The 11,193-nt window shown below is 53.6% G+C and overlaps 1 protein-coding gene and 1 long non-coding RNA gene across 8 annotated transcripts; one reads left to right on the top strand and one right to left on the bottom strand.

Moving 5' to 3' along the window:
- Positions 1-2,332: 2,332 nt before the first annotated feature.
- LOC141571738 (uncharacterized) lies at positions 2,333-7,460 on the bottom strand. Of its 6 annotated transcripts, none has more exons than XR_012496828.1 (3): positions 7,342-7,460; positions 7,046-7,210; positions 2,333-6,215 (listed from the first exon to the last, which is right to left on the bottom strand). It is a non-coding gene; the product is annotated as an uncharacterized LOC141571738 (long non-coding RNA). The 6 variants fall into 6 exon arrangements; XR_012496824.1 differs by lacking the exon at positions 7,342-7,460 and having other exon boundaries at positions 2,333-2,619; positions 4,271-6,215; positions 7,046-7,166; XR_012496827.1 differs by lacking the exon at positions 7,342-7,460 and having other exon boundaries at positions 2,333-2,614; positions 4,271-6,215; positions 7,046-7,166.
- On the top strand, positions 6,177-9,715 carry PRR18 (proline rich 18). 2 transcript variants are annotated; one of them, XR_012496820.1, is made up of 3 exons: positions 6,177-6,307; positions 6,397-7,314; positions 8,881-9,715. XR_012496820.1 is itself a non-coding variant. In XM_074333809.1 (2 exons), the coding sequence occupies exon 2, from the start codon at positions 6,404-6,406 to the stop codon at positions 7,241-7,243; it is 840 nt and encodes a 279-aa protein (XP_074189910.1). In that variant the 5' UTR covers positions 6,177-6,307; positions 6,397-6,403; the 3' UTR covers positions 7,244-9,715. The 2 variants fall into 2 exon arrangements, 1 of the variants encoding a protein (XP_074189910.1); XM_074333809.1 differs by having other exon boundaries at positions 6,397-9,715.
- Positions 9,716-11,193: the final 1,478 nt, after the last annotated feature.

The following is an 11,193-nucleotide window of genomic DNA, read 5'->3' as shown; positions in this document are numbered from 1 at the left end:
GAGCGTGTGCCCGGAACCAGCTGGAAGCTGTTGCTGTGTTGTGCAGAAGACCCCGGACAGGTGTCCACCACTGAGGTGGGGCCTCGGCCTCGAGGACCGGGAAGAACACTGTTAAGGCCACTGAGGTGGTGCTGGGGAGACGCCAGAGACACGGGTGCTGCCTGGCCAGGCTTCATGGGGCCCTCTGCCTGGGTGCCACCTGCCCGCAACAGTGGCAGCCCCGGGGTGTGTGGTGCTGGAAAGGTGGTGGTCGGTGAGCGAGCGCCCTGTGCCAGGCACGGTGGTCATGGGCCTCGGTGGACTTCCCCTCACGTGAAGGAAGCCTGCCGCGCCCACTGAGGTGAACCGCCTGGCCCCACGTGAGCTGGAGGGTCTCAGAGCTGCTGCAGCCCCTACAAAGGGGGGAGGGACCTAGTGATGGGCTTCAGAGCCCGTGGCTGTGACGGGGCGACATGATGCGTGTGTGTCGCCAGCAGGACCGGACGGCTGTGAAAGGTCAGCCAAAGCCTGTGCTGCGCCCTGCCCCAGGGAGTCGGAGTTCCACACCAGTCCCCTGGTGGTCACCTGAGATGGTTCACATCGGGCTATGTCCTGCCCACTTGTCAGGATGGGGGGCCCTTTGGAAGAGGTCCTGTCGTGGTCGGAGGTCCACAGCCTTCGCAGGATAAGCCCAGCCTCTTTCCAGTCATTTCCCTCAGGCTCCAAGCTGGTCCTGCAGCTGGTTGACAGAGGTCACACATCTGCCTGGGTGTGCGTCTCAAAGGGACTCACGGGGGCGGCACCAGATGGTGAGGGGCAAAGACAAACTGTTCGCGTTCACGTTTGCAAACTCCTTTATGTTCTTTATCCCCAGACGCCGTGGCCTCAGGAAACGTGAACTTCTGCTGTTCTCTTTAAAATTAAACCGTCTCTTGAATTAGAAACCAGCTGTGGAAGTGTCTGCACGACCATTTAAAGCAGTGCGCCGCTTTCACAAAGCCGCCTTGCAGCTGGGACTGTGGGGAACGGGACGCCTGCGCGGGAGCTCTCGGGGTGGGGCTGCCTGAAGTCCGCGCCTGCCTCTGCCCCCCTCGCGCTCCCCCATCCCAGGCCAGCTTATTGGGGCTTCTCTTTTGCTTTCAAGTGAATCATTCAACGGACAGTTGACAATTAGATGCTTTTGTGGGGGCGGGGGGGGGGGGAACGAACGCAAGTTAAACTCGTTGGCACAAACGCTGCGCCCCGGGCAGGCACACTCGCGCGGGGCTCTGTGGACAGAAGGCCGCAGGGAAGTGCCCGCAATTTGTGTCTGTCCTCGGTGTCATTTTTTTCATTCTGCGATGATTGGAGCTGTGTCCCAGCTTTTGCCTAATGTTTCTCCAGGTCAGTTTCCTGTAAGCGTCATCGAGCCATGTTTCTGAGTAAGAGTTCATGAGCGCGCACGTCCCGTGCATGTTATTAGAAGCCGTGTGGGAGGCTTGTGAATGCAGTTAATACTACACCTAAAATCCCGCGCTTTGCCATGGACACGTGGATAGAAACTTAAGGCGCGTCATCGTTAATGGGGTTGGTGGCTGTGCTTCCCGTGTAAACTCACGTCCTTATTTGCGTCACTTGTTTCCAGGCTGTTAAAGAACCAACTACAGGGGTCCCTGGTGGCCTTGATGGGTTCCAGGACCCTCTCGGATACAGAAATCCGTGGACACTCAAGTCCCCTGTATCAGAATGGCTACTGTTTGTTTGCACATAACTTGCGCACGTCCCCGTGTCCTTTAAACCATCCCTAGGTTACTTGTAGTACCTAATGCAGTGTAAATGCTGTGCGAACAGTTGTTACACTGTACTGTTTAGGGAATAATGGCAAGGGGAAAAAAAGCCTGTACACGTCCAGTGCAGGCGCAGCCATCGTGGGCCGAACTTCGTGGTGACGTCAGCAGTGACGTAACTTGGGCAAATGTTTTCCATCTCCGGGTGGTTGACTCGCGCATGCACTCCGCGGACCCAGAGGCCCACTGCGTTGCGTGGCTTTCCACGTGCAGAGCCGGCCTCCTAGCGGAGATGTGGCTGCGTGTGTGCAGTGCTGCGTCCTTGTTCACCACCGACCATCGCTGCCCTTCTCACAGTGGCCCAGGGACCTGCCTGCGGGTCACCGAGACCCTTTCAGGATCTACTTTGGTAATAACCCCAAGACACTGCCTGTGCTTTTCGTCCTGCTGCTGCGCGACACAGTGGCATCGCCAGGTTCTGGACACATGGCCGCTCAAGGACCCAGCTCAGAGTCCACCACTTACCTCTGGCTGGTTCGTTTTAGAAAATAGTGTTGATTTGTCGTTAAAAATGTCAGTGCAATGGGTTTATTGTTAGCATAATGTGTTTATTATTTTTAAATGTACTAAACATTATTTTAAGTCTCAGTTTAAATTTCTAATAAGGCTAACATCAATAGAGGCCACAAAACAGAAGCTCTTTGAGTCCTAAAAGTGTAACGGGTTCTGGAGACGCGCTGGCCGGGAGGGGAGCGCTCTGGGCAGACGGTCTGCCTCTCCGCGTGCTCGCTGTGGGGCGACGTGGGCAAACGTTGGCTTTTTCGTGTAAGGACCAGGAGGCTGCCATGAGGTATCCAGATAACGTGATTCTTATCTCATGATGGGGAAAAAAGCAAGACTTAAAGTAAATCACATCTGAACAGTTTTCTAAATGTTCTTCTACTCCCAAAACCTTTCGTAGTAACAAACCAATGTTAGAAGAAGAAATTGAGGTATTTTTTAGTTGCTGAGCAAGTTCGCTACTTCTCAGTAATCAAATAGGATTTTTAAAACTGGACTTAGCTTTCCATGGTTTAAAATTCAGATGCAGTTTTAGTTCTAGATGTTTGACTCCTTGTTGCTATATGTCAAGTAAATTATTTGAATCAAAACATAGAAATGAAGTATAGCATTTGGGGAGAGATTGCTGATTTGTTTTCCTGTTTGGAGTTTTCTGAATGCACATTGAAGTATTCTATGCCTTAGTAAAACCAAGAAGTTAATACGTTAATGAGGAAACTTTCTTAGAAGGATTTCCTGGTATTATGGTGTCGTTACTGGCTCATCTTTTATTAACTGGGAATCCATGTAATGACAAATTGAGCACGTGGGTGTCTGTGGCAGTAGCGTGCATCCGGCTGGATACCTATGGGATCCAGGCAGTGCCTTGTGACCAGGTCAGTGGCCCTTTGCAGAGCAGGGCCGCCATACCTGTTTCAGTAACTCCAGTTCAGTTCAAACCTGGGAGCTGGAACCTTCTGTAGTTTCAGTTGGGCGTGGGTATAATCTTCTTGGTATTTTATTTTAGTGATTGAAATGTTTTCTACATACATTTTACTCCTTCTGGAACTGCCTTAAAGGGTTTTTATAAAGAAGTCTTTATCCATACACTTAACTGGGACACAATAGTAGGAGAAACAATTACCATTAACTCCCAAAGTGTGGACAATTTGAAATTTGAAAATGAAATGTAATGCACAAATTAAATGTCATAAAAATATGGACCGTTCTGAATACATATATTTGAGCTGGCTTATGTCTTTTCAAATCAACCAGCTCATTTGAAATAATAAATTTCGTACCCTCAAGATGAAATGCAATCAGGAAAGATGGACTCCTGTACTCCAGTGCTCCCAGAAGCAGACCACAGTATTCTAGCATTCTAGTCTCACAACCCAATATGTAAACAGTTGTCCCCACAGCTGCGTCCTGGGCTTGTTATCCAAAACCCCATGTAAGTGTCGAGTGGAATTGGATTCTATTTCTTGACTCTAATCACTTTTCCATCAAGTCTTTTATTCTGCATGTAAACTTGGCTGTCTTCTAGTGTAACGTTCCTTACTCTTAACTGTCACCGGCTACTCAAGTTGACCAAATAGAATGTGTGTGTAACGGATTCTTTAACAGCCAGTGCGCCTGTGACATGGCTGGCGACATGTAGCTTTCCTGTGTCCCCTCCCAGGCCCACACCTGGCTTTCTACCCTCTAATTTTCAAAGAGCTGAAGGATGCAAGTAGAAGAGGCCTGGCAGGAAGCAGTTATGCTGTCATGTGGGTGCCTTAGCAGAGTCTGGAGACCTCAGAACGGCAGAAATGCCATGCTCCCTGTGGCTCCTGGGACAGCGGCTCACCACGAGGTACAGGAACTTCTCGTCCCCACACAACGCCCTTCCAGGGCCCTCAGGGAGGCCCTCTGAGCTGACCTGGGTGACGGGCCAACAGGCACTCAGTATCTACTTTTCTGACCCAGAGGTTGGGCAGACTTACCACTTCCCGAGTCTCCAAGCTTCTGGAACGGGACAAGGTGTGTAGGGAGGGGGGACCTGAAGAAGCCCAGTGAACAGTCTGGAGAGATGTCAGTCTGCATCTTGCTTTCTCTTCTTGGAGGAATGCCCGATTTCTGCTAGTGTGGGCAGTGATGGCTGCTTAATCCATCCTCCACCCACTGACCTCAGGTATGGGGGCTCCGGAACCTCACTGCTGGGGGGGGGGCTCCTCACCCACTGGGATGTTAGGGTCCTTCCCCCCACCCATGTCCCAGTAGAATGGAGATAGTAATAGGAGTCAGGAGCGTTTCAATCAATATAGATTAGCGATTATAATTACGAGACACCAACCCGCCCTCACCTGACTGTCACCCGTTGTCATCACTTGGAAGCGTGCTAGGAGTTAGGGAAGGGGACCCATCGCTGACCCGGTCACAGCTGTTGATCTGCTGGAAGAACTGGGTGTGCTGTTGGTTTCCCTCCGCCGCTGACTGCCCATGCTGTGCACACAAGAATGCTGTTTGGCCCCTGCCCTTCTAGCCTCATCCTGTCGGCAGCATCTTCATCGTGCCTCCAGGCCACTCTCCTGGCCACCGCCCCTTGCGTCCCTAGTCCCCACCCACCTCCAAATGCTAAACCTGGAACAAAATGTGTGCTGCTTTCAATCCCTAGGACAGATCTCGTAGGACCTAAACTGTCTCAGACACACGTCCCCCTGAGCAGCTGCTGAAAGACAGGCCACACTTGGGGTCCTGGTGGGAGTGAGGACAGCTGGAGACTTGGCTGGAAGCTGCATTTGCATAGCTTTTCGAGAATATGTAAACATATGGGGTGGTTTCGGGGGTGCTGATGGAGATCGTGGAACCCAAACCTTCCCCTTCACCCCCAGCTGTGGTGAGAAATGTTTCTGGTCACCTGTCACGTTTCACCCCTGCGCTGACCCAGTAGCTATCTCAGCTGGAACACATGGGACTAGAAGGGGACTGTGTCCGCTGGCAGCAGGGTCAGCAGAGGCGGGCAGATGTGCACCTGGGGCTGCTGGCACCAGGCACAGGTGAGTCACCCACGTTGAATGTTTTTGGCTCGCGGGTTGCAACACAACACAACCTGCTTAGCCCAGAAAAGCAACACCTGTGAAAAAACATTTTTGGAGCTGTAAACAATTGATAATTCTGAAGTAATGCGGGGACTGCTTAGGTGAAACTGACACATTGCTTTGTAATTGCTGTGAATCAACCCGCGTCCGAATATTGCGGGGCTGTTCTCATGTCTCTACAACTAGAAGTAGACAGCGAAGATGTCTCACTGTCCTTTAGGACCACTGCTATAGCACTGAATATACTGCCTTGCTCACAGCCATCACGCCGAAGATCGTAATGTCTAACATTTCCTGCATCATGATGTAACTGAAACTGGACATTTTGCCCAGGTTTTTAATTTTGAAATGACTGTCAGCAATGGCATTACTTATGTAAAGTTAAAAGCACAGTGATTCACCGAAATGTCTTGCCCCACCTTTGAGTTCAGCCAGCCTTCAGGGGACAGCAGAATGCGAGGCTAGCCCACCAGGGTTACCCGAAGCTGTTCTTCGCACCATCTTAAAGGCCTCCAGAGGTTGTGAAGGGTTTTCTCTCCGATGCCAGGACTCCGCCCCGGACTGGGGACACGCCCTGCGCTCCCTGAGCCTCCCGCCTCTGAAGGATTGTCGCTAGCAGCGGCGCTGGGACGTCCCGCGGAGCCCCCGCCCCCCCTGCTGTCCGGCCCGCATCTCGCTGTGTGCATCAGGGATCGCGACACCAGCCGGGCACAGCCGGCACCTGGCTGTGCGGCGTCCACAGCAGGCGCACGCGGCTCCTCCTCCCGCCGGAGGGCGCCTCTCGCTTGACGCTGCAGGGCGCGAGGGGCTGTCTGCGCGGGCTTGGCCGAGGAGCCCCGGAGTTGCGCCCCTGAAGGAGGGAAGGAAGGGTGACTTGGCTTACAGCCCCTGGGTGCTGGCGCCGGGACGTGAGGGAGCTGGACATGCCGTGGCTGGACGGAGGTGGGTGCCGAGGGAGGACGCGGGGCCACCGATGGGGAGGGCGCCGGGCTCCACGCCCCAGGGACTAAGGACAGCCCCTCTCCTTTTAGGGCGCTGATGCTCCGCCGGCTCGGTGGCAGCATGCCTTTCCCACCGCCGCCCGCCCCGGCCTCGGGGGTCCCTGCCGCGCGCCCCCCGCCCCGCAGGGCCAGCGCCCCCCGGAAGGCGGCAGCGCCCGCCTGCGCCCTGTCGGGGCCCTCGCCGCCCGCCGCGGCCGGGGACAAGAAGAGGCCCCCGGAGCGGCCCGAGGCGCTGCTGTCCCGCTCCTGGCCCTCGGCCACCCTGAAGAGGCCACCGGCCCGCCGCGTCCCCGGCCCGGTTCCTCCACGTACCCCAGCTCCGGCCGCGTCCGGCCGCCCGCACGCCCCGGATACGGCTGGCGCGGGCGACAGTCGCGCGGGACCCGCCGCCTCGGGGCCGGGGCCAGACGCCGCCGTGCGCTTCTCGCTGAGCCTCACCCCCGAGGCCGTCCTGGTGATCCAGAAGCGCCACCTGGAGAAGCAGCTGCTGGCGCGGCCCCGCCGGCCGCTCCCCTCGCCCTCGGCGGACGCCAGGCGCCTGCTCGCCCCCGGCCCCCGGGCCAGGGCCGCGGGCCCGCGGAGTGGCGGCGACCCTGGAGGCCCGGACGCTCGCCCGCCCGGCGTCCCGCTGCTGCCCGGCGGCCTGCGGGCCCCCGACCCTGGCCTGCGGCCCACCGACCTGCGCCGGCTGCTCAAGGTGTCGCTGCTCAACGATCGGCACAAGTACGACGACGTGGAGTACGAGGAGGAGGCCGCGACCGTGGACGAGGGCCTGGTCCGCAAGTGCACCGAGTGGCTGCGCGGCGTGGAGTCGGCGGCCGCGACGCGTGACCGCACCGGGGCCCTGGACACACTGCCGCACCTGAGCACGCTGTGAGGCGGCTGGACCCACCCCTCCTGGCGCCCACCCGATGCCCACCGCCCACCTCCAGGGCGCCTGTGAGCCAGGTGGGTGTCCCGGGAGCCCTGCCACACCTGGGCACCTGCGAGCAGGGCCTGGTGGACCGGACCGGAGGGCACACTCAGTGCCTACAGCGCATCTCCTGGACATGCTGCTCCACCGGGGCGCCCTCGTGGGAGACACAGCCTCATCTGATGCCCACCACACAGGCCCAGGCCCTGCCCACTCCACAGTCCGCGCGGCACCACAACCTTTCCCACTCCCACACGTGTTCTCTACCCGCCACGTCTGCCTCCTGCACCGTCCTGGCCTCATCGTGCCCACAGGTGTCCTTGCTGCACGTGGCAGCGTTTGCAGCACTGAAAGTGCCTCAGCCCCCACCCCTCCGTTTAGGTTCCTGACACCCTCTGTGGTGTCACTCCCTGCAGGTGCCCTGGTCTGAGCAGCTAGTAACAGCCAGGGGGAGGGCAAGGCCCAGGATGGTGGCTGTGGTGCGGCATTTATGAGTTTGTTTCTCCTAAATAGAAACGTATGGGGGCGGGGTTGGAAAGCCTGGGAACACAAGTGAGTGGAATCTTCCTACTGCAAACTGGGAGGGCAGTCACCAGGGACTCAGGCCCCTGGTGGATGGGCGCTGGCATGGGAACAGTTGTCACAACACTGACGCATCCTGGCTTGGTGCGCCATGGGCAGCACTCCCGGCTGTGAGCCTGGTGTAAACCCACAGACGCTCACACGTATGCTCTCACACAACCCTCACACTTAGAAACATGCCCACACATGCCCTCACACTCATCATATCCACACTCTTACATGCACACTTGCACACAGTCACATGCACACACAAACACATGCTCACACTCCTCACGCACCCTCACACGCTCCTTCCCGCGCGTGCGCACACGTGAGTCTCTTCTGAAGCCCAGAGGTGCCAGGTTTCCCCATGGCCTGGTAAAGGGATGGCAGGAGCCAAGCTGCGTCTGCCCAAATCCATCCTCTTTATTTGAAGTGCTGCTCACAAAGTATCTTCTGTGCTACAAAGGAGGGGAAAACGCAGACAGCTGTACCCAGAACACAATGTTATTTGCAGGAGAAAGCTGGAAGTTGCTGGTAGGGTGTGGGGTAGGTCTGTATGTTTTCAGTATTTTTAATCACTGAAAATCAGTGACATGGTGGCTTTGTACAGTTGTATATAGTAATTTTATAAAAGAAACTTCTATTTATTGTTGGATAAAGGGTAAAACTCCCCTGCCTTTTAGGGACCATATCCTTCCTGCTAACCCCAGGCCAATTCTTAGACACTTTCTCCATGCATCTGAGTATATTTAACTCATATAAGGTTGAAAAAGGAAAAAATGTTATAATCAGACAAGGCTGGTTATACAAAAATAATATATTACCTTAGTTGGGGGCTTCTTTTGTAAAAGTCAGCAACAGTTTAATGTTTATCTTGTTAGATGTTAATGTGTGAAGTCATAATTAAATTTTACATTGAAACCTTACATTTTAAAAAACCAATTTTGTGTTTTTCCTGTGGAGATGTTTGTGCTAACCTCTCTCTCTCTCTCTCTCTCTCTCTCTCTCTCTCTCTCTCTCTCTCGGCACAAATCTAGTTGGACGTGAAGCATTTAACTCAGTGGGAGCTGCGTAGGCCACCAGATGAGTTGCAAGAATAACCCCCTCCCCACTGAACAGCGGGTCAGAAGACCCTGTTTGAGGGGAGAGAGCCCCACTGTCTTTTATTTGAACTGAATGTATTAATACCAGAGAGGCAAAGTAGCAGTCTTACGGAGGTGACATTGTGACATCTGTCCCCTGAGCACTCTGGCCACCCCCAGTGCAATCTGCAGAGCCCAGTCCTGGGCCAGGAGCACTCTTTCTGGTCGGTCACCAGCAGATGAAGAGCGAACTGACCATGAGTTCATAGTGGGCAGTGTCATAACTTGGTCTCATTTACACATAGAGCAAATACCAATAATGAAGAGACCCAGGTTTCTGTCCATCGTTGCAATAATAACATTTTAAAGACTTTCCTGAAATAATGGATTTTGCCAAACTTCTTTCTGTCTCTGACCTCGTGTGTCTTCCTGGTCGTATTGCTGTGACAGTGTGTGGTTCTCTCTCCATCTGTGGTTCTCTCTGTGTCCCTATTTCTTTGTTTTCCTTTCCTCTCACCCCTTTCTCTGGGCTCCCCATCCCCATCCCCTAACTGGCCACAGTATGACCTGAGCACTTTTTTCCCATTTGCATTTGCTCCGCAGAGTTTTGTGTGCCTTGTTCCTCACTTTAACAGCAGATGAGTGGGACTTTTATGTTGCTCGGTTGATGACACTCAATAAAAAAACAAAAAAGGACACATGGTGTCTATTCATGCTGCTGACATTCCAAGAAAGCTTTCTAAGTCATTGTGTTGCAATTTCTTAATGTTTAAATAAAAGAGAAATTCAATGCTTTGTGTTTCTTTTTGATGAAGCCATTAAAAACTGGCCACTGAAATCACAGAGGTATTTAAAATTCATGCGAGGTGGTCTCACCGTGGTGCCGTCCCATTTGAGGGTCTGGGATTCCCCGGGGTCCACAAAGGTTCATTGGTTTCAATCACTACCAGGATTTACAAAATTCTAACGCTAATCAAATATCATCATCATATGGCTGTTTGGCAGTGATATGCAACCTTTTGTCAGGCCACAAAGTCCCATGAGAGCTATATTCCCAATATCGTCCTAGGAAGATGGACCATGGAACGATGAAAATTTGCATGTATTTTAGGAAGCCCACGGATCTCCAATTAAGAACTTCTACATATGCCTACTAGAGCCCTTTCCCCCCCAAAAGTAGTTTCAAGCTGGTAGGGCCCACCAATCGGAAGTTAAAGGGTCAATATGATTAATGGTGAGGACCATTCAACACTAGGAAGGGGAGATGTCCTTTGTAAATGTGGCTTGTCTTTTGAATATTTGGGTCCACAGAGAAAAAGTAAGAAAAGATGTCCATGGGAGTAAGAAGGTGGGCTCCATGCTCTCTCCGTGAGTAGAGCTCTTACTGTCAAGTGCCCCCATGGTAGGTCGGGCGTTCCTACCAGGAGGCTGGGTGTTTGTGCTGTCGTGAGATCGTGGAATGTCACTGGCTAAGTGGGCGTGTGTGTGCTTTCCAGTATTGAGCCTGTATGACTTAATTCCATACCTTTAGGAAATACCCTGGCACTTTAAGGTAGATTTTATCTTGATCTGCTCTCTTTCTGGAAAAAGTAGATGCCAAAAAGGCAGAACCTTGAGCTGTGTGGTTTCCCCAGAAATTGCACCGTTCCATTGAGGCTGGGCTATCTGTGGGATCTGCTCATATTAACCTGGCTCTGGAATCGTAATTTTGTGCCTTTACTTTTTAGTGTGGAAACTGAAGCCACCGCGGGTGTCATAAGTGATAAGAGCACTGCGTCCCCAGGGCTGCACACGAGAACCTCTGTACCTGCGGGCAGCCCAGCATGGCCTTTGTCCAGACACTGACAACAGGGCTGCTCGCACGGCTGGTGATGCCCCAGGCCCAGCTGAGTGGCCGAGTGCCCCCCCCACTCAGGTTAGGGAAGCCGTACCTCCCCCAGGCTCAGGGTGGCCTGTGGAGCTGACGAGGCTGGAGTCCCCATAGTGACACTGTCCCTCGTCAGCCGTCTCTCATTAGACGTTTGTACCTTAGTGTCTTCCATATAATGGGGTTAAGACGACATAGAAGATCCTGGTAAGGATTCTGATGAGATGCGGGTAAAGCGTTTGTGATGATGCCCGCATGTTACCAGCTCAAGTTCCGCTGTGATGAATACCTCAAAAAACTTCACTGCCCGAAAACCATGATTTTCTGGTATTTACCTGTGCGAAATCAAAATCCTCACTCACCTGAGGTTTTTCTTTTACCATTTCATGCACACCTGTGTT

Source organism: Rhinolophus sinicus, linkage group LG05 (genome assembly GCF_036562045.2).
Source record: "Rhinolophus sinicus isolate RSC01 linkage group LG05, ASM3656204v1, whole genome shotgun sequence".
Classification (NCBI taxonomy): Eukaryota; Metazoa; Chordata; class Mammalia; order Chiroptera; family Rhinolophidae; genus Rhinolophus; species Rhinolophus sinicus.
This window is presented reverse-complemented; position numbering and strand designations above follow the sequence as displayed.